The following is a 20,377-nucleotide window of genomic DNA, read 5'->3' as shown; positions in this document are numbered from 1 at the left end:
CAAATTACACTCCGAAATTCCAAAAAATTAAGACCTCCACCGAACAGAGGCCCATCAACTTTAAAACCTCACTATCACTTCCGTATAATCAGCCTCTTGAATATTGTGAACTTTTACAAGCCATCAGAACAACACGAAACAGTGCAGCTGGGCCAGATGGCATATATTATGTCATGCTGCAGCATCTCGATGAGCAAAACTTACAAATCCTGCTAGTCTTCTTTAACCGGATCTTCCTGGAAAATATTTATCCAACCTCTTGGCACCATTCTACAGTTTTGCCCTTTTTGAAACCTGGAAAAGATCCTTCCAATCCTAATAGTTACAGGCCAATCTCTCTGTCAAGTTGCCTTGGTAAAATTCTTGAAAAAATGATCCACAGTCGACTCAGCTGGATCATTGAAACGGAACAACTACTGAGTAATTGTCAACATGGCTTTCGCAAAAATAGGTCCTCTCTAGATCTGATGATCAAGGCCGAATCTGAAATTCGGAATGCCTTTGTGAAAAACGAACACCTTATCATGGTCTCCATTGATATAGAAAAGGCATTCGATACTACCTGGCGGTATGGCATTCTCAGTGACCTACATAATCTTGGACTACGAGGCAACCTGCCTATATTTATTAGGAACTTCCTCCAGAGCCGTTCTTTCCAGGTTCGATACCAAAACTCCCTTTCTTCTACATTCTTGCAGGAAGAAGGAGTACCACAGGGGTCGGTTTTGAGTGCAACCCTATTTGCCCTTAGAATTGATTCCATTTCAAAAGAACTTCCAAATACTGTAGAAGCCTATCTTTATGCTGACGATCTATCAATTTCTTGCCATTCTCAGAACATGAGATCTATTGAACGGCAATTGCAAATGTCCCTCAATAAAATTCAAAAATGGGCTGATTTCAATGGATATCGGCTTTCCCATCAGAAAACAGTTGCAATCCACTTTTGTAATCAACGTAAATTACATATAGACTCTGAACTTGGGATATCAAATTCCACCGTCCCGATTGCCAACAATATTAGATTCTTGGGATTAATATTAGACAGCAAGTTAAATTTCTTTGAGCATATTAAAGTAATACGTACTACCTGTCTGAAAAAGCTGAACATGCTAAGAGCTCTATCTGCCCAGTCTTGGGGAGCAGATCGTACAACTTTGCTGCTCTTATGCAGAGCACTGATTAGATCTCGGTTGGATTACGGTGCCCCAGTTTATGATTCTGCCCGAAAGAGTGTATTGCGCTGGCTCGATCCTGTACAACACATGGCACTGAGGATTGCCCTTGGTGCTTATAGGACTTCACCAACCCATAGTCTATATATTGAAGCCCATGAGCCCCCTCTGTACCTCCGCAGAAAAATGTTACTACTTAAATATGCAGCCAGAATACAAAACTGTTCTGTGAACCCCATCCAACCATACCTCTTTAATCCACCATTTCATAATCTCTATAGAAATAAACCAAATAAAATACGACCAGCAGGCCTACGGCTCCTTGAAATAGCACAAAATTGGAATGTTCCTCTCCAGAGTAGGCAGCACAGAAAGAATTATTCTCACCCACCATGGATTCCATTTCCTCAACCAGCCTGCGATGATTATTTTCTCCAATGGGGAAAGAATTGTTTACCGACTTTGAATGTGCAGCAACTCCATGCTAGCCATATTCAAAACTATTTTGACTTCTTACCGATATATACTGATGGTTCCAAAACTCATTCAACTGTTGGAGCAGCAGCAGTGTTTCCCTCTGCTATCATATCAGCCTCTCTTCCACCTGAGTACAGCAGCTTTTCAGCGGAATTATATGCAATACAATTAGCTCTTGAAAATTTGACTCTTCACCCCTCTGCAAAATATTTAGTTTACACCGACTCTCTCAGCTCAATTAGAGCAATGCAGACTTTCTCTCTCATAAGGATCACCCTGTATTAAATCAAATCAAGAATTTGCTGTTAAAAATTAAAGATCGTCAGCAACGAGTGAACTTTTGCTGGATTCCAGCACATTCAGGCATCAAAGGGAACGAGCTGGCTGATATTTCTGCTAAAAATCCTTCAACACTAGACTTAACCTCTGTCTTTATTCCAGTATCTGATTATAATATTATAATTCAAACAGCATATCATGCACAATGGACAGAGCTATGGCATAAACAAACAAATAACAAACTTTTCCAGTTGAAACAGGACCCAAAATTTTGGCACTCATGCATTCAGACATTACGGCGAGAAGAAGTGGTACTCGCACGGATTAGAATAGGACATACCCATCTAACACACATCCATCTACTCACAGGCGATGATCCCCCTCAGTGTTCACAGTGCTCTGAACATCTAACCGTCAAACATATTTTGATTGATTGTCCACATTATCAACAACATCGAACTTCAACATTTCATTCTCTGGCAAATCACCGAGAGCGGATAATATTAAATGATATTATTGGTGAAAATGCAAATATTAATGAACTTTTCTGTTATTTGAAACAAATAGGAATGTATGAATGACTATGATTAGTTTCTGACATGAAATGAGATTGAACTCTCTTCACATTAAATATTTATTTGTATTTTTTGAACATTCCTATGAATAGGCGCAATATAGCCACAGCAGCTTGTGCGCCATTAAACACCCATACCACACAAACACACACATCAGGTGACAAAGGAGGTTAGGCAGGCCAAGGCAGATTACGAGAAATCCTTGGCAAAAGATGCTAAGAAAAACAGCAAGGATTTCTTTACTTATATAAACTCTAAAAGGAAGGGGCTGAATCTGATTGGTCCACTTGACATCGATGGTTCGACTGTTGATGATCCTGCTCAGATAGCAAACAAACTGAATGAGTATTTTGCATCTACATTCACACATGAGAAATTATTAAGGTTTGAAAATGGCAGAAGGTTATCAAATTGTAGCAGGATACTTAATGATTTTGTAATAACTGAAAGCAAAGTGGAGGAGAAATTGTTGAAGTTAAACATAAGAAAAGCACCTGGGGTGGATGGGATCTATCCAGTTATATTAAAGGAGGTGGCAAGGCAACTAAGCAAACCCTTAGCCATAATTATGAGAGCGTCCTTGGACTCAGGGGAGGTTCCCACGGACTGGAGATGTGCAAATGTATCCGCAATTCACAAAGGGGGATCGAAGGGTGACACGAGTAATTACAGACCAGTTAGTTTAACTTCTGTTCCGGGTAAAATAATGGAGTCACTGGTTAAAGATGCATTGCAGGATCATCTAGACAAGACTGCAGCAATAATTCAGACACAGCATGGGTTTGTTAAGGGAAAGTCTTGTCTGACAAATTTGATAGGATATTATGATGTGGTTACAAAGGAACTGTATGCAAAAAATAATTTTGATATCATATATTTGGATTTCAGGAAAGCTTTTGACACTGTTGCGCATGGAAGACTATTGTACAAATTGGAGCAGAATGGTATTAAGGGTAAGTTGCTACAATGGATAAAAGGATGGTTAAGTGGGAGAAGACAGAGGGTGGTAATCAATGGGTGCTGCTCTTCTTGGACTAATGTTATTAGTGGAGTCCCACAGGGTTCGGTGGTAGGTCCACTGTTGTTTTGTATATTTATCAATGATATTGATGAAGGTATATCAGGCTTAATGTCGAAGTTTGCAGATGATATAAAAGTTGGCAGGGTTGTTAATGACAGTAATGGCAGTGTGCTACTGCAACAGGATCTAGATAATTTGGGCAGATGGGCTAAGAAGTGGCTAAGGATGGTTAAGTGGGAGAAGACAGAGAGTGGTAATCAATGGGTGCTGCTCTTCTTGGACTAATGTTATTAGTGGAGTCCCACAGGGTTCGGTGGTAGGTCCACTGTTGTTTTGTATATTTATCAATGATATTGATGAAGGTATATCAGGCTTAATGTCGAAGTTTGCAGATGATATAAAAGTTGGCAGGGTTGTTAATGACAGTAATGGCAGTGTGCTACTGCAACAGGATCTAGATAATTTGGGCAGATGGGCTAAGAAGTGGCAACTGAAGTTTAACCTTGACAAATGCAAAGTACTGCATATGGGTAGAAGTAACCCCAGAGAAACGTACCAACTGTGTGGTACTACACTTAAGGTTGGTAGAAAATGAAAAAGACCTAGGAGTAATTGTGCAGTCAGATATGAAGTTTTCTGAGCAATGCAGACAGGCTGCCAGGGCAGGTCATGGGGTTTTGTCAATGATATATAGGAATTTTGCTAGTAGGGAAAATGAGGTGATTATCCCTGTGTATAAGGCAATGGTCAGGCCACGCCTTGAGTACTGCGTACAGGTCTGGAGGCCTCATTTTAGGAAGGATGTAGATTTACTTGAGCGTGTACAGAGAAGGGCAACAAGATTGGTGAGGGGTATGAAGGGATCCTCTTACCAAGAGAGGCTTAAGTTCTGCAAATTGCAGGGGCTGGAGACTAGGCACCTGCGCGGTGATCTGATTGAGGTGTATAAGGCCTTGAATGGGTTGAGCACGCTGAATTCTGATGGGATCCTTCCACTTGTTCAGATTATGAACCTAAGGGGTCATAAATTCAAATTAAGAAAAGACAGATGTAGTTAGATGTGCTGAAATTTGCCTTTAGCCAGCGGGTGGTTAATTGCTGGAACAAACTTCCATCTGTCGTTGTGGAAGTTGATAGGTTGAATAAATTTAAGGAGGAACTGGACAGGCATTTGGAGGGAATGGTGTGATTTTTTTTTTTTTTTTTTTTGCATAAGCTCATACACTTGCTTTCTTGCATCAAATGCCACTACTACTACTGGCACACTAGCAAGACTTTTTTGGATTTATTGGATGATTGTTTTCTACAGCAGCATGATTGAGAGGTAACCAGAGGTAGTAATACTTTTGATCTGATTATCAGCAGAGATTATGCATGCATTAAGAACTGCGGATAGAGGAACCACTACGGGCAGTGATCACAGTGTACTGATCTGGGATTTACTCAAAGATGTAACTACCATTGAGAGTAATGAGAAGAATTTCTGCTTTCATACAGGTAACACAGTGGTCTTAGACAGTTTTTAAATTCTATACAGTGGGACCAACTGATGATGTTGCCAACAGAAAATTCTAAATGGGAAGCATTCAAGGAAGTAATCTTGGAAGCTACTAGGCTTTTGTTCCAACTAAGAAATAATGTTCAAAATTTAGTCCTAAATGAGACTTGTGGCAGAGAAGAAAAGTGCTTGGAATGCAAATGTATATAAAAAACAGAGAAGCCAAGCCCAAGCCACAAAGGAGGTTAGGCAAGCGAAGGCAGATTACAAGAAATATTTGGGAAAGGATGCAAGAAACACAGCAAAGACTTCTTTACTTATGTAAACTCTAAAAGGAAGGGGATGAATCAGATTGGTCCATTTGATATCGATGATTCGACTGTTGATGATCCTGTTTGGGTAGCTGATGAACTGAATGACTATTTTTCATCTGCATTCACACGTGAGGAATTCTTTTGGGAAGCGGAGGACAGAAGCTTATAAAGCTAACTGTGAGTTAAATGATTTTGTAACAATTGAGAGCAAAGTGGAGGAGAAATTGTTGAAGTTCAGCATAAGAAAGGTATCAGGGGTGGATGGGATCCATCTTGTTATATTAAAGGAGGCAGCAAAAAGAAGTAAGCAAACCCTTAGGCATAATTATGAGAACATCCTGGGACTTGGGAGGTTTCACAAAGAGGATCAAAGGGGACACGAGTAATTACAGACCTATTAGTTTAACTACTATTGTTCCGAGGAAAAGAATGGAGTCACTGGTTAAAGAAGCATTGCAGGATCATCTAGACAAGACTGCTGCAGTTATATTTTAGACACAGCATTAAGGAGAATTCTTGTCCAACCAATTTGATTGGATATTATGATGTGATCACAAAGGAACTGGATGGAAAAAATAATTTTGATATCATATATTGATTTCATGAAAGCTTTTATGTTTGTTTCTTCTTCTGCTGTATTATTTTTAATTTAGATATTCATCTAGATATTTTTCTTGTCGTTAACATATATTTAATGCTTGTTTGTGCCCTTCCAATTTAGAATATTTTTAAAATTTTATTATCTAAATGTGATTATTTACTGACAAATTTTTTTCCAGTTACCTGAATTAAGCATACTCCATTCTTCAAAATATACAGCCTTTCTCATTCTGTAGTTCCTAAGCTTTTGGTGGATGAGCTAAAATCACATTCATTTTTGCCATTTGAACTTACCAAGTCAAATATATTTATCTTTAAATTATCACACTAGATTCTAGTCACCCTAGTCATATCATCTCTGATTTTAATTTTTGTTCCATATTAATAATTTGCTTATAGTAACTTCTGGTGAAATAACAATAGAAGCCAGTAGTTTCTCCTTTTATTTTTATCTGTTTTCATCATTGTCTGATTTTTCTCTTTCCAGATAACGAACAACTTGTTATAAGAACAGGAGTATAATTTATAGCATGGGAAAAAGAATTCAAACACCAATTTGAAGTTGTTAACAGACTTAGGTACTAAAACGTGCAATAATTAATAGATCAGACCACAGCACTATAGCCAATCAAATATAAATAACACCATAAATAGTATAATGAATGAAAATTCTTTATATAACTGTACCACATTGTTACAGAAAAATTTTCATTATCCATGCAACCAGTCAAATTGCCATAATGAATAGTAATTAGTAGGCGAGAGTATAAGATATTTGCTTAAAATGCAGGGTGTACAGCCAGCCTATGCCCTACACTATAGTACTGAATATGACTCTGTGTGTAAGAACAATTGAACTTTTTTTTTTTTATTACAAAAACCTAAACACCAGAGATGTTACAACGTATAGTTTTTTTTAGATGCAGTGGAAGCAATATTTGTGATGTGCTTATGCCAAGAGAGATTAGAAATCAGAGTGATCCCTAATAGAGATATGTGATCTTGTCTAGATTTCTAGATCTGTGTCATCAAAGACACAGATCTAGAAATCTAGCATGGCATATGATGCAAGAAAGCAAGCTTATATAGCATCAGCCAAAAAAAAAAAAGAAAGAAAAACACACCCTTCCCATTTCACCCGTCCATTCACTCCAAATGTTTGTCTAATTCTGCCTTAAACTTATTTAAGTTGCTGAACTACACTACGACAGATGGAAGTTTGTTCCAACTATCAACCACCTGCTGGATAAAGGTGAATTTCTGTACATCTATTCTACTTCATATCTGACTGCACAATTACCCCCAGATCCTTTTCATTCTCCACTACCCTGAGTGTAGTACCACCCAGTACTACACTCAGGGTTACTGCTACCCATATGCAGTACTTTACATTTGTCAATGTTAAACTTCAGTTGCTACCACTCAGCCCATCTGCTCAACTTTTCCAGATCCTGTTGCAGTAGCGTGCTATCATTACTGTCATTAACAACACTGCCAACCTTTGTATCGTCTGCAGACTTAGACATTAACCACGATATACCTTCATCAATATCATTCATAAATAGCGAAAACAACAATGGGCCCAACACTGGACCCTAGGGGATTCTACTAATGACATTAGTCCATGAAGAGCAGTGTCCATTGATAACTACTCTCTGTCTTCTCCCACTCAACCATCCTTTTATCCATTGTAGCAACTTGCCCTTAATGCCATATTCCTCCAATTTGTACAGTGGTGTTCCATGTGCCACGGTATCAAAAGCTTTCCTAAAATCCGAGTATATAATATTAAAATTATTCTTGGCATCCAATTCCTTTGTGACCACATAATAATATCAAATCATATTTGTCAGACAAGACTTCCACTTAACAAACCCATGGTGTGTCTGAAATATAACTGCAGTCTTGTCTAGATAATCTTGCATCGCTTCCTTAACCAGTGACTCCATTATTTTCACTGGAACAAAAGTCAAACTAACAGGTCTGTAATTACTCGTGTCACCCTTTGATTCCCTTTTGTGAATTGCGGACACATTTGTACATCTCCAGTCCATGGGGACCTCCCCAGAGTCCAAGGAAGCTTTCATAATTATGGCTAAGGATTTGCTTACTTCCTTTGCTGCCTCTTTTAATACAATTGGATAGATACCATCCACACCAGGTGCCTTCCTTATGTTTAACTTCAACAATTTCTCCTCCACTTTGCTCTCAGTTATTACAAAATCACTTTACTCACTGATAGAGTTTGATAAACTTCTGGCATTTCCCTCCTTGAATAACTCCTCATGTGTGAATGTAGATGCAAAATACTCATTCAGTTTATCAGCTACCTGAGCATGATCATCAATAGTCAAACCATCTATGTTAAGTGGACCAATCTGATTTGTCCCTTTCCTTCTAGAGTTTACATAAGTAAAGAACCCTTTGCTGTTTTTCTTTGCATCCTTTGCCAAAGATTTTTCCTACTCTACCTTCGCTTGTAATCACAACAATCATCCAATAAATTCACAAAAGTCTTGCTAGTGTGCAAGTGACCAAACTACAAGTTCCAGTTAATGTCTGGGAAGTTAAAATCTCCCATTATAACACAATCTGATTTATTGGCCTATTCTATTTCTCTGCAGAATTGCTCATTATGCTCATCAGTTTCATTAGGCCTATAACACATAACCCTTCTCCCTTCCTGTCCTGTCTATCCTTTCTGTACACATTGTACTCCCCAAATTCCAATTCTGCACTGCTTATATCTGTGTGGCACCATGCCTATGATATTCCAAAAATATCCACTTTTGATGTCTTGACAAGCACTTCAAATTCATCAATTTTATTTACTATATTTCTAGCATTGGTGTACATGCAAGTATACACACACCTGTTCCTTCTTTTAGTTACCCTAACACAGTCCATATATTCACTTGTTTGTTTCACTATTATTCCCAGCAGTCCTGGAAATCCCCAGCAACTTGCATGTGCAACAGTATCAAAAACCTTTCTAAGAGTCAAATATATGATATCAAAGTTATTCCCTGCATCCAGTTCCTTTGTGACCACATCATAGTATCCAATCAAATTGGTCAGTCAAGACTTCCCCTTAACAAAACCGTGCTGTGTCAGAGCTATAACTGAAGTCTTGTCTACATGATCCTGCAATGCTTCTTTAACCAGTGCCTCCATTAATTTCCCTGGAACAGAAATTAAACTAACAGGTCTACAATTACTTGTGTCGCTCTTTGATCCTCCTTTGTGAATTGGGGTCACATTTGAACATCTCCAGTCCATGGGTACCTCCCCTGAGTCCAAGAAAGCTCTCATAATTATGGCTAAAGGTTTGCTTGCTTACTTTGCTGCCTCCTTTAATATAACTGGATAGATCCCGTCCACCCCGGGTGCCTTTTTTATGTTTATCTTCAACAATTTATCCTCCACTTTCCTCTAGTTATTACAAAATCATCTAGCTCACTGCCAGAGTTTAATTCACCTGTGGCATTCCCCTCCCTGAATAACTAACAAATAGAATAGCTAACAAACTAAATGCTCATTTAGTTTGTTAGCCACCTGAGCAGGATCATCAACAGTTGAACCATCAATATCCAGTGGACCAATATGATTCATCCCTTTCCTTCTAGAGTTTACATAAGTAAAGAACTCTTTGCTGCTTTTCTTTGCATCCTTTGCCAAAGATTTCTCATAATCAGTCTTTGCCTGCCTAATCTCCTTTGTGACTTGGGTACAGACCAGCTTATATCTATCATAGGCTTCCATGTCACCCATTAATTTATATGTATCCCATGCATTTTTCTTCTCTGCCACATGTCTCATTAGTTCATCTGACATCCACTTAGGCCTAAACCTTGAACAATATTTCTTATTTGGTATGTAAAGCCTAGTAGCTTCCAAGATTAATTCTTTGAATGTCTCCCATTTTGAATTTGCTGTTGGTAACATTATCAGTTGGTCCCACCGTATAGAATTTAAATACTGTCTCAGTCCACTGTAGTCGCCTTTGCAAAAGCGAAAATCCTTCCCTTTACCCCTGATGGTAGTTACCTCTTTGAATAAATCCCACTTCCGCACACTGTGATCACTGCCACCTAGTGGTTCCTTTATCTGCAGATTCTTATTGGGTGTGTGGTTAGGATTGGTTGGTATTCTGGTAGGTAAATGAACTGTACAAGGTCATTGGTAATTGCAAAAGCCTCAGCGTCTTGATCTGTGTGGCTAGAAAATCAAACCCAGCTGGAGTTATGAGCATTAAAAATCACCAAGGAAAATTATCTCACTGTTAGGAAAGTTGGACTGGAGAAAGTTGGGTTTCAGATAAAAGAAGTCAAAGAGTTTAGTGGAGTTGGGAGAATGATAGTGGCAATAGATGAATTTGAAAGAATTGGATAGAGTGATTTTAAGACTGAAAAGAGGATATTCCAAATTAGTAATTCTTTTACAGGGAAATCAGTGAGGTCACTTGCACAAGCACTACCTTTTGAGCAAATGAAATCTTACAGTGAATATATAGGACAACCGAGATAGCAGTGATTGAAGCAACTGATATTTGGGGTCTTGTAAGAAAAAGTAATTAAATTGGAAAATCGTAAACTTAAGTGGAAGCAGACATCATTGAGATTGGAACTGAGAACACATATAATTGTGAAACAAATGAGGAAATGTTTGGGAGGTTTAGATGTTTTTGCAGATAAGTTTGTTCTGTTAGTTTGACTATTTATACATTCAGTATATAAATGAAAAGTAAGAGGTGGGCATGTTTTATTAAGTAATGAAAGTTTTGGATGTGGTGTATACACATACACAGCAAGAATGTACCCAGTTCCTTGACATAACATAGCTAGCCTTGACAGTGCCCCCTTGTATCACACTACTCAGTCTCCCTACAGTCACTAACTGTCAGAGTAGAAGCAGCAAGATAAATGTACATTAGTTGATTATCATCATCATCATCATCATCATATATCATCGTTCCGCTATTCCACAGGTAGATGTATGAAGCCTTGCCACCATGCCCTGTCCGTGTATGTCTCTGCGTCATTGATTTCACTCAAATTGCCCCCTCTCTTAATGACATCGGTCTTTATCATGTCCTGCTATCTCTTTCTTGGTCTCCCCCGTTGGTCTTTTGTCCCTTGGCACCTCCGTAGCCAGGTGGGCAAGAGCGGCAGTACGTAGCACACGCTTCTTGATTAGACCGGGGTTCGAGCCCGTGACCACCAAATATGGAGGATTCGGAAAGGTCAGGGAATGACCACCGCATATCCCCGGAGCAATATGGCCTTAGTTGCTAATGCTCCTAAAAACCAAATAACAACAACAACTTTTGTCCCTTAATTGTAAATCAAACTTTCTTCTTGGCAAATGCCTCTCTCTCTTTCATCCTCTTGACATGTCCAAACCATTTCAAACTGGACCTTTCAATCCTATTCGGGAGTTTTTCAACCGGAATTCTCTCCCTAATCATATCATTCTTGATTTTGTCATGTCTTGGCTTTCCAACTATGCTCCTCACAAATCTCATTTCTGCCCCCTGAATTCTGCTTTCATCCTTTTTCCTCATAGTCCAAGTTTCAGATGCATATGTCAGAATTAGTACATAATAGGCCTGATATATAGCCTTCTTAGTGGTATGTTCCTGTTCCAGATCTCTTGTCCGCCTATAGAAATCCCCACTCAGTGTATCCCTCTACTTATTTCTTCATCTATTACTCCAGTCTTTGTAATGGTGCTTCCTAGATACTTGAAGTTGTTAACCATTTTTAGTTGTTCCCCTTCCATTGTAATGTGACAATGGAAGGGGAATATAAGCATTGTTTTGTGACATAAGCATTGGGAGATCAAAATTGAGAGTAGGAGTGTGCTATAGGCCTAATGACTCTGATGAGTAAAATAAGAAACTGTACAGGGAAATAGAGTGGGCCAGTAAATCAGAGAGTCTTTTAATGGGAGATTTTAATTTCCCAGATATTAGCATTAGTAGAGGCATTTGATGCAAGAAAGCAAGCTTATGCAGCATCAGCCAAAAAAAAAAAAAAAAAAAACCCCACTTCCAATTCACCCCTCTGTTCGTTCAAAATACCTGTCCAGCTGAGCCTTAAACTTATTTAGGCTATCAACTTCCACTACAAGGAATGGAAGTCTGTTCCACCAACCAACCACCCGCTGGCTAAAGGCAAATTTCCGCACGTCTATCCTACATCTGTCTTTCCTCAATTTGAATTTATGCCCTCTCAGGTGATTATTCTGAGCTAGAGGAAGAATCCCATCAGCATTGAGCATGCTCAAACCATTCAAGGCTTTATACACCTCTATCAGATCACCTCGCCAGTGCCTAGTCTCCAGACACTGTAATTTGCAAAACTTAAGCCTTTCTTTGTAAGAGCAACCCTTTGTTCCATTCACTAATCTTGTTGCCCTTCTCTGTACTCGTTCCAGCAGCTCTACATCTTTCTTGAAATGAGGCCTCCAGACCTGTATACAGTACTCTAGGTGTGGCCTGACCATTGCCTTATACAAGGGAATAATCACCTCCTTATCCCTGCTGGAAAAATTCCTGTATATCATTGACAATACTCCATGAGCTACTCTTGCAGCCCGTCTGCACTGCTCAGAGAACTTCATATCTGCCTGCACAACCACCCCCAAGTCCCTTTCATTCTCTACCACTGTCAGTGTAGTATCACAGAGTTGATACGTTGCTCTGGGGTTGCTGTTTCCCATGTGTAGTACTTTACATTTGTCAATGTTAAACTTCATTTGCCACCTCTCAGCCCATCTTCTCAACCTTTCCAGATCCAGTTGCAGCAGCATAGTGTCAGTAGTGGCCTTGACAACCCTGCCAACCTTTGTATCGTCTGCAAACTTGGACATTAAGCTTGATATACCATCATCAATATCATTTATAAATACAGAAAACAATAATGGACCCAACACTGAGCCCTGAGGGACTCCACTAATAACATTAGTCCACGATGAGCAGTGTCCATTGATTACCACTCTCTGTCTTCTCCCCCTCAACCACCCCTTTATCCATAGCAGCAATTTGCCTCCAATGTCACACTGCTCCTCCAATTTTTGTAGCAGTCTTCCATGTGCAACAGTATCAAAAGCCTTTCTAAGATCCAAGTATATAATATCAAAGCTATTCCCTGCATCCAGTTCTTTTGTGACTGCATCATAGTATCCAATCAAATTGGTCAGGCAAGACTTTCCCTTAACAAAACCATGCTGTGTCCGAGCTATAACTGAAGTCTTGTCTAAATGATCCTGCAGTGCTTCTTTAACCAGTGCCTCCATTAATTTTCCTGGAACAGAAGTTAAGCTCACAGGTCTATAATTACTTGTGTCAGCCTTTGATCCTCCTTTGTGAATTGGGGTCACATTTGCACATCTCCAGTCTATGGGTACCTCCCCTGAGTCCAAGGAAGCTCTCATAATTATGGCTAAGGGTTCGCTTACTTCCTTTGCTGCCTCCTTCAATATAACTGGATAGATCCCATCCACCCCGGGTGCCTTTCTTGTGTTTATCTTCAACAACAAGTTGTGTTTATCTTCAACAAGAACTATATTGACTGGAATTTGGGGGCTGGTCACTCACACACTAGCAAGGCTTTTGTGGATTTATTGGATGATTGTTTTCTACATCAGCATGTGCGGGAGGCAACTAGAGGGAGGAATACTCTTGATTTGATTATCAGCAGTGATTCTTCATGCATTAAGAATCTGCAGATAAATGAACCACTAGGTGGTAGTGATCACAGTGTGCTGAAGTGGGATTTACTCAAAGAGGTAACTACCATAAGGGGTAAAGGGAAGGGTTATTGCTTTCGTAAAGGCGACTACGATGGACTGAGACAGTATTTAAATTCTATACAGTGGGTCCAACTGATGATGTTACCAACAGCAAATGCCAAATGGGAAGCATTCAAAGAACTTATCTTGGAAGCTACTAGGCTTTACATACCAACTAAGAAATATTGTTCAAGGTTTAGGCCTAAATGGATGTCAGATGAACTGATGAGGCATATGGCAGAGAAGAAACATGCATGGGATACATACAAATTAACACATGACACAGAAGCCTATGATAGATACAAGTTGATCTGTAACCAAGTTACAAAGGAGGTTAGGCAGGCGAGGGCAGATCACGAGAAATCTTTGGCAAGGGATGCAAAGAAAAACAGCAAAGAGTTCTTTACTTATGTAAACTCTAGAAGGAAGGGGATGAATCAGATTGGTCCACTTGATATCGATGGGTCAACTGTTGATGATCCTGCTCAGGTAGCTAACAAACTAAATGAATATTTTGCATCGACATTCACACATGAGCAGTTATTTAGCGAGGGGAAAGCCAGAGGTGTATTCAACTCTAGCAGTAAGCTAGAGAATCTTGTAATAACTGAGAGTAAAGTGGAGGAGAAATTGTTGAAGATAAACACAAGAAAGGCACCCGGGGTGGATGGGATCTATCCAGTTATATTAAAGGAGGCAGCAGAGGAAGTAAGCAAACCCTTAGCCATAATTATGAGAGCTTCCTTGGACTCAGGGGAGGTACCCACAGACTGGAGATGTGCAAATGTGATCCCAATTCACAAGGGAGGATCAAAGGCTGACACAAGTAATTATAGACCTGTGAGTTTAACATCTGTTACAGGAAAATTAATGGAGGCACTAGTTAAAGAAGCACTGCAGGATCATTTAGACAAGACTTCAGTTATAGCTCGGACACAGCATGGTTTTGTTAAGGGGAAGTCTCGCCTGACCAATTTGATTGGATGCTATGATGCAGTCACAAAGGAACTGGATGTTGGGAATAACTTTGATATTATATACTTGGATCTTAGAAAGGCTTTTGATACTGTTGCACATGGATGACTGCTGCACAAATTGGAGCAGTGTGAAATTGGAGGCAAATTGCTGCTGTGGATAAAGGGTTGGCTGAGGGGGAGAAGACAGAGAGTGGTAATCAATGGACACTGCTCGTCGTGGACTAATGTTATTAGTGGAGTCCCTCAGGGCTCAGTGTTGGGTCCATTATTGTTTTCTGTATTCATGAATGATATTGATGATGGTATATCAAGCTTAATGTCGAAGTTTGCAGACGATACAAAGGTAGGCAGGGTTGTCAAGGACACTACTGACACTATGCTGCTGCAACAGGATCTGGAAAGGTTGAGCAGATGGGCTGAGAGGTGGCAAATGAAGTTTAACATTGACAAATGTAAAGTACTACACATGGGAAACAGCAACCCCAGAGCAACGTATCAACTCTGTGGTACTACACTGACAGTGGTAGAGAATGAAAGGGACCTGGGGGTGGTTGTGCAGGCAGATATGAAGCTCTCTGAGCAGTGCAGACCGGCTGCAAGAGTAGCTCATGGTGTATTGTCAATGATATATAGGAATTTTTCTAGCAGGGATAAGGAGGTGATTATTCCCTTGTATAAGGCAATGATCAGGCCACACCTAGAGTACTGTATACAGGTCTGGAGGCCTCATTTCAAGAAGGGTGTAGAGCTGCTGGAACGAGTACAGAGAAGGGCAACAAGATTAGTGAATGGAACAAAGGGGTGCTCTTACGAAGAAAGGCTTAAGTTTTGCAAATTACAGTGTCTGGAGACTAGGCACCAGCGAGGTGATCTGATAGAGGTGTATAAAGCCTTGAATGGTTTGAGCATGCTCAATGCTGATGGGATTCTTCCTCTTGCTCAGAATAATCACCTGAGAGGGCATAAATTCAAATTGAGGAAAACAGATGTAGGATAGACGTGTGGAAATTTGCCTTTAGCCAGCGAGTGGTTGGTTGGTGGAACAGACTTCCATCCCTTGTCGTGGAAGTTGATAGCCTAAATAAGTTTAAGGCTCAGCTGGACAGGTATTTTGAACGAACAGAGGGGTGAAGTGGAAGTAGTTTTTTTTTTTGGCTGATGCTGCATAAGCTTGCTTTCTTGCATCAAATGCCTCTACTAATGCTAATACTAATGTATTCGTCAAGCTTGCCACTCCTCTTTAGAATTATTACTTCACTCTTCTCCTGACTGAAAACCAGTCCAAATTCATAGGCCATACTAGTCCATATATCAACTTGCCGTTGCACTTGTTCCCTGCTGCTCTGCCCGTATGCAGAGGTCATCTGTGAACAGCATGACTTTCATCTGGTCCTGTCCAAGTTGTTCCACCAGTCTACATTGTACATCATTCATGACAGCTATGAACATTAGTGGTAACAGGACGCCTCCTTGCCTCAAACCTGATGATATTTCGAAGCTCTCCATCAACCCCACCACTGTTCTTACTTTTCTCGCTGTATTGGTGCACATATTCTCAATTCTCTCCTTGACATAACAAGATGCCCCTCTATCCCCAAGTTTCTCAAAACATCCCACACTTTCTCTCTCTTTATGGCATCAAACGCTTTCTTTATATCCAAAAATACCATCCATAATTCTTTATTGTGTTCATAACACTTTTCCATCAGCTGCCTGATGCAGAAAAGTAGATCCACCATCGATCTGCCAGGCCGAAAGCTGTAATGTTCCTCGGCAGTACTATTTTCAATCGTTCCTCTTATCTTCCGCTCTAACACTCTCTCATACAGCTTACTCACATGTAATGTCAGTGTGATGCCTCTATAATTGGAACACTTTTCCTGTTCCCCTTCTTGAACAACAGGATGATCAAACCTTCTTTCCAGTCCTTCGGCACCTGTCTCACATTCCAGATATTACAGAACAGTCTGTATGTCCATGCTATCCCTGCCTTGCCTGTAGCCTTCAGCATTTCTCCATTTATCTCATCCATACCAGCAGACTTACCTGTCGATGTATTTCCATGCCTGCACTATATCATTCCACGTCTAGTCTGTCTGCTCTCTCTCCGTATCTTCACTTTCATCCTCTCTTTTATGATTAACCTGCCTTTTTCCTTTTTGCTGGCTATCCTGCACGTTCAACAGATTTTCAAAATCTGTTGAACGTGCAGGACACGCTCCAGTAATTCCATCCCTTGATTCTTCCCTGTTCCTGTTATCTCTTTGTCCTTGGTTATTAGGTTCTCATTCTCATCCATCAAGCATTTGCTCTGTTCACCACATCTCCTTTTCCTCACCATACCATACAGCGTCTTTTTATTACCGTCGATATCTTGTCGTAGAGTTTAACTCCATTCTTCCAACCACAGTCTTCTTTCCTCGTTAACTATCCTCTTGGCCTCTCTCTTCACGGTTTCATATCTCTCTTTATTCTCGTCATTTCTGTTCTGAAAGTAGGTCCTGAATGCATTATTCTTGATTTTCACAGCCTCTCTCACCTTATCATTCCACCATGGGGTTTCTTTCCATCTTCTTCTATTGCTTGTTCTTTCCATCTCCTTCTATTGCTTGTACTTCCACAAACCTTCTCTGTCAATCCTACTATACAGTCTTTGAATACTTTCCATTCTGATTCCACTTTGTTCACCACATGAACAGCTAGTTATCACTGAACAAGGAAGTGGCCCTGCTGTAGTTTTTTATCTCATGGATAAATCCAAATTGCTGACTCGATAGAATTACTGTGACCTTGAAATTTACAAAAATTCATAACTCAGCAACAAATGAGTATTTTTGAATACAATTTGGTATCCTGAAAACTTCTACAGCAAAGCTATCAAGTAGGTTGTTTGTTTGTTTGTTGTTTGGTTTTTAGGAGCATTAGCAACTGAGGCCATATTGCTCCGGGATATGTGGTGGTTATCCCCTGACCTTTCCGCATCCTTCGTATTTGGTGGTGACGGGCTCGAACCCTGGTCTAATCAAGAAGCATGTACTACGCACTGCTGCTCCTTCCCACCTGGCTACGGAGGCGCCACTATCAAGTAGCACAACTGTTATTAGTTGATTAATTAGAGATTAATCAGTCGGTTTTGTCCAGTGACTCCAGTTTGATATAGCGGCTGTCCTGCAAACACCATTTTAGAGCTGAACCATTGAAATGTAAGGAAGATTGGATCTTATCACAATGCTGATTATAACCTCAAAGGACATCCGTTTTACTGCACGATTGAAGAGGTGAGATTTGGCAGAGCTTTGCTCTGGAGACTAAATATGGGTTTTCCCATTTGAAGCCTCCAGTAAGCAAAATGGTTGTACTGCACCAGTTGAATTAGCATTATCTGGTATTGTCTGGTGACACATAAGGGTAGCGTTCTTCTGTGTATTGTGGATGCTATATCGTGACCTCTGCTTACTTTGATTTTCACCTTGTGGTCACTTCCAGTGTATTGGGTTCAGTTTTTTGAGACTTGCATGCAGGGGGGGATACCCAGGGTTACCACCGGTCACACTCTGTCAAGGTACAAGCAGAGGATTTGGATGTTGCAGAATATCCAGACTTCACTGAAATTCCATCCACTTGATTCACAAATGTCACCTGAATATCAAGACCTAGCTTGAGAGAATGCTTATGACAAACTCAAGGACCAGAACTTGAGATAATCATAACAGATATCTGCAAATTGGAAAGAATTACTAGGATAAAAGGTTTAAAAAGAATGCTTTTCCATTTAGAAACCATGTTAACAGCGATTGTTGAGCATGTTTAACAGTAAAAATAACCTAAGCCTGCAAAAGTTTTGAAATGTTTTTTTGTGAATCTTTCTCTGCTGCACTTATGAAAAAGGTAATGCTTAAGGTTTTGCTGCAACAGTGAAACATTCTGGATAAATATTTTTCCCAAAATGTCAGCTTTAATTTGAGTCTTTCTTCAGTATCAAGGAAAACCTCAAATTAAGGGCTGACATGTTTAGTTGTGTTCAGATATTCAAGATCACCTTCATTTTTTTAAGCTGTTATGGAATAAAATTTCCATATGTGGAGAAAATTGTGCATCAATCTACTTTCAGATAGCTGAATAAAGTTATTTTATTATTACTGAGCATTAATTATTTATTTTGATAATTATTATTATTAATGTTGCAGTGCTGTGTCTGTGTACTCTAATCTTTGCTACCTGCTGTGAGGAGAAAGTGTCAGGTAAGCTTTTCATTACAACTGTTTTGCAAGGACATTCAAAAAATTAAAAAATAATAATCAGTGGCAACCCATTATAACTTAGTATACACCTATGAGCCAAAACATTATGACCACCTACTTAATATGATAGCATGTTGGTCCTCCCAGACATGCAGCCAAAACAACTCGTACCTGGCGAGGCATGGACACTATAAGATTTCTAAATGTGTCTTGTGGTATCTGGTACCAACACGTAACCAGCAGATCCTTTAACATCTGTAAGGTCTGTGGTTGAGATGCTGCAGATCGGATTTGCTGTTCCAACACAAACCACAGATGCTTGATGGGATTGATGTCTGGGGAATTTGGAAGTTTAGGGCAATACCTGGAAGTTTTCCTCATGTTTCACAAACCAGTCTCGAACAATCTGGGCAGTGTGGCATGGCGCATTATCCTGATGAAAGGCTGCACTGCTAGAGGAGAAGACCGTTGCCATGAATGGGTGTACCTGGTCAGTAATGATGTTTAGGTAGGTGGTAGATGTCGGAGTGCCTGGCACATGCATGACTGGATCCAGGGTGTCCCTGCACCGCCACCACCACCAGCTTATTTTCATACCACGGTGCATCCAGGCGCCATCACTCCCCCAGGTAAACAATGTACACGAACCCGTTCACATGGTGCAACAGGAAACGTGATTCATCGGACCAGACGACCTTCTTCCAATCACTCAAGATCGAGTTTCGATGGTTGTGTGCCCATTGTAGGCACTGTTACCGGTGAACCGTGGTTAGCATGGGCACTCGGAGCAGCCTGCAGCTACACAGCCCCAATTTTCATCAGGGTTCGATGTACTGTGTGTGTGTTGTGACTCATTACTCCCGTCACCAGCATTCCAATTACCGGCAAGTTGCACCACAGTCGCCCTTCTGTTGCCATGTACCATCCGGAAGAGCCTTCCCTCATCTTGAGCATCGATGAGCCGTGGTTGTCCAACACCTCACCGACGGTTCGTGGGTTTTCTCTCCTTGGACCACTTTCAGTAGGTACTAACAATCGGCTGACCATGAGCATCCCACCAGCCGTGCCATTTCAGATATGCTCTGACCCAGTCGTCTGGCCATTACAATTTGGCTTTTGTCAAATTCTCTTAAGTTCGCTGCCTTTCCCATCTGAAGAACAAGAGTAACACTGATTAACGGAGCTCAGTATCAGGTGTTTTTTGTACCATGTCCTGACCCACGCATGTGTCGTAGTTCACTAGCAGTTGCTTTGATTTTCATAACGACTCACTGGTCATAATGTTTTGTTCATCGGTGTATTATAGAATAATTTAAAGCTTGGTATGTTGATTTTTTTTATTAAACTTTATATTTAAAGTTTATTTGTAAAATAATAATAGGAAAATCGTTTTGAATATTTTTATTAGATTCTTTTAATTGCGTTA

At 40.1% G+C, this 20,377-nt stretch overlaps 1 protein-coding gene across 2 annotated transcripts in view; it reads left to right on the top strand.

Annotated features, from left to right (window-relative positions):
* LOC150076548 (beta-1,3-glucosyltransferase) overlaps window positions 1–20,377 on the top strand; it is a 377,468-nt gene that overhangs the window by 48,723 nt on the left and 308,368 nt on the right. For both annotated transcript variants that reach the window (XM_090387063.1, XM_090387062.1), the window contains exon 2: window positions 18,898–18,951. In XM_090387063.1, coding sequence (XP_090243189.1) covers window positions 18,898–18,951 — 54 coding nt within the window. The remainder of the gene's footprint in view (window positions 1–18,897; window positions 18,952–20,377) is intronic.

The sequence above is a fragment of the Mastigoproctus giganteus genome, chromosome 13 (assembly GCF_048544385.1).
Source record: "Mastigoproctus giganteus isolate SK-2022 chromosome 13, ASM4854438v1, whole genome shotgun sequence".
Classification (NCBI taxonomy): domain Eukaryota; kingdom Metazoa; phylum Arthropoda; class Arachnida; order Uropygi; family Thelyphonidae; genus Mastigoproctus; species Mastigoproctus giganteus.
Note: the sequence above shows the minus strand (reverse complement) of the source record. Positions and strands in the feature narration are given on the sequence as shown.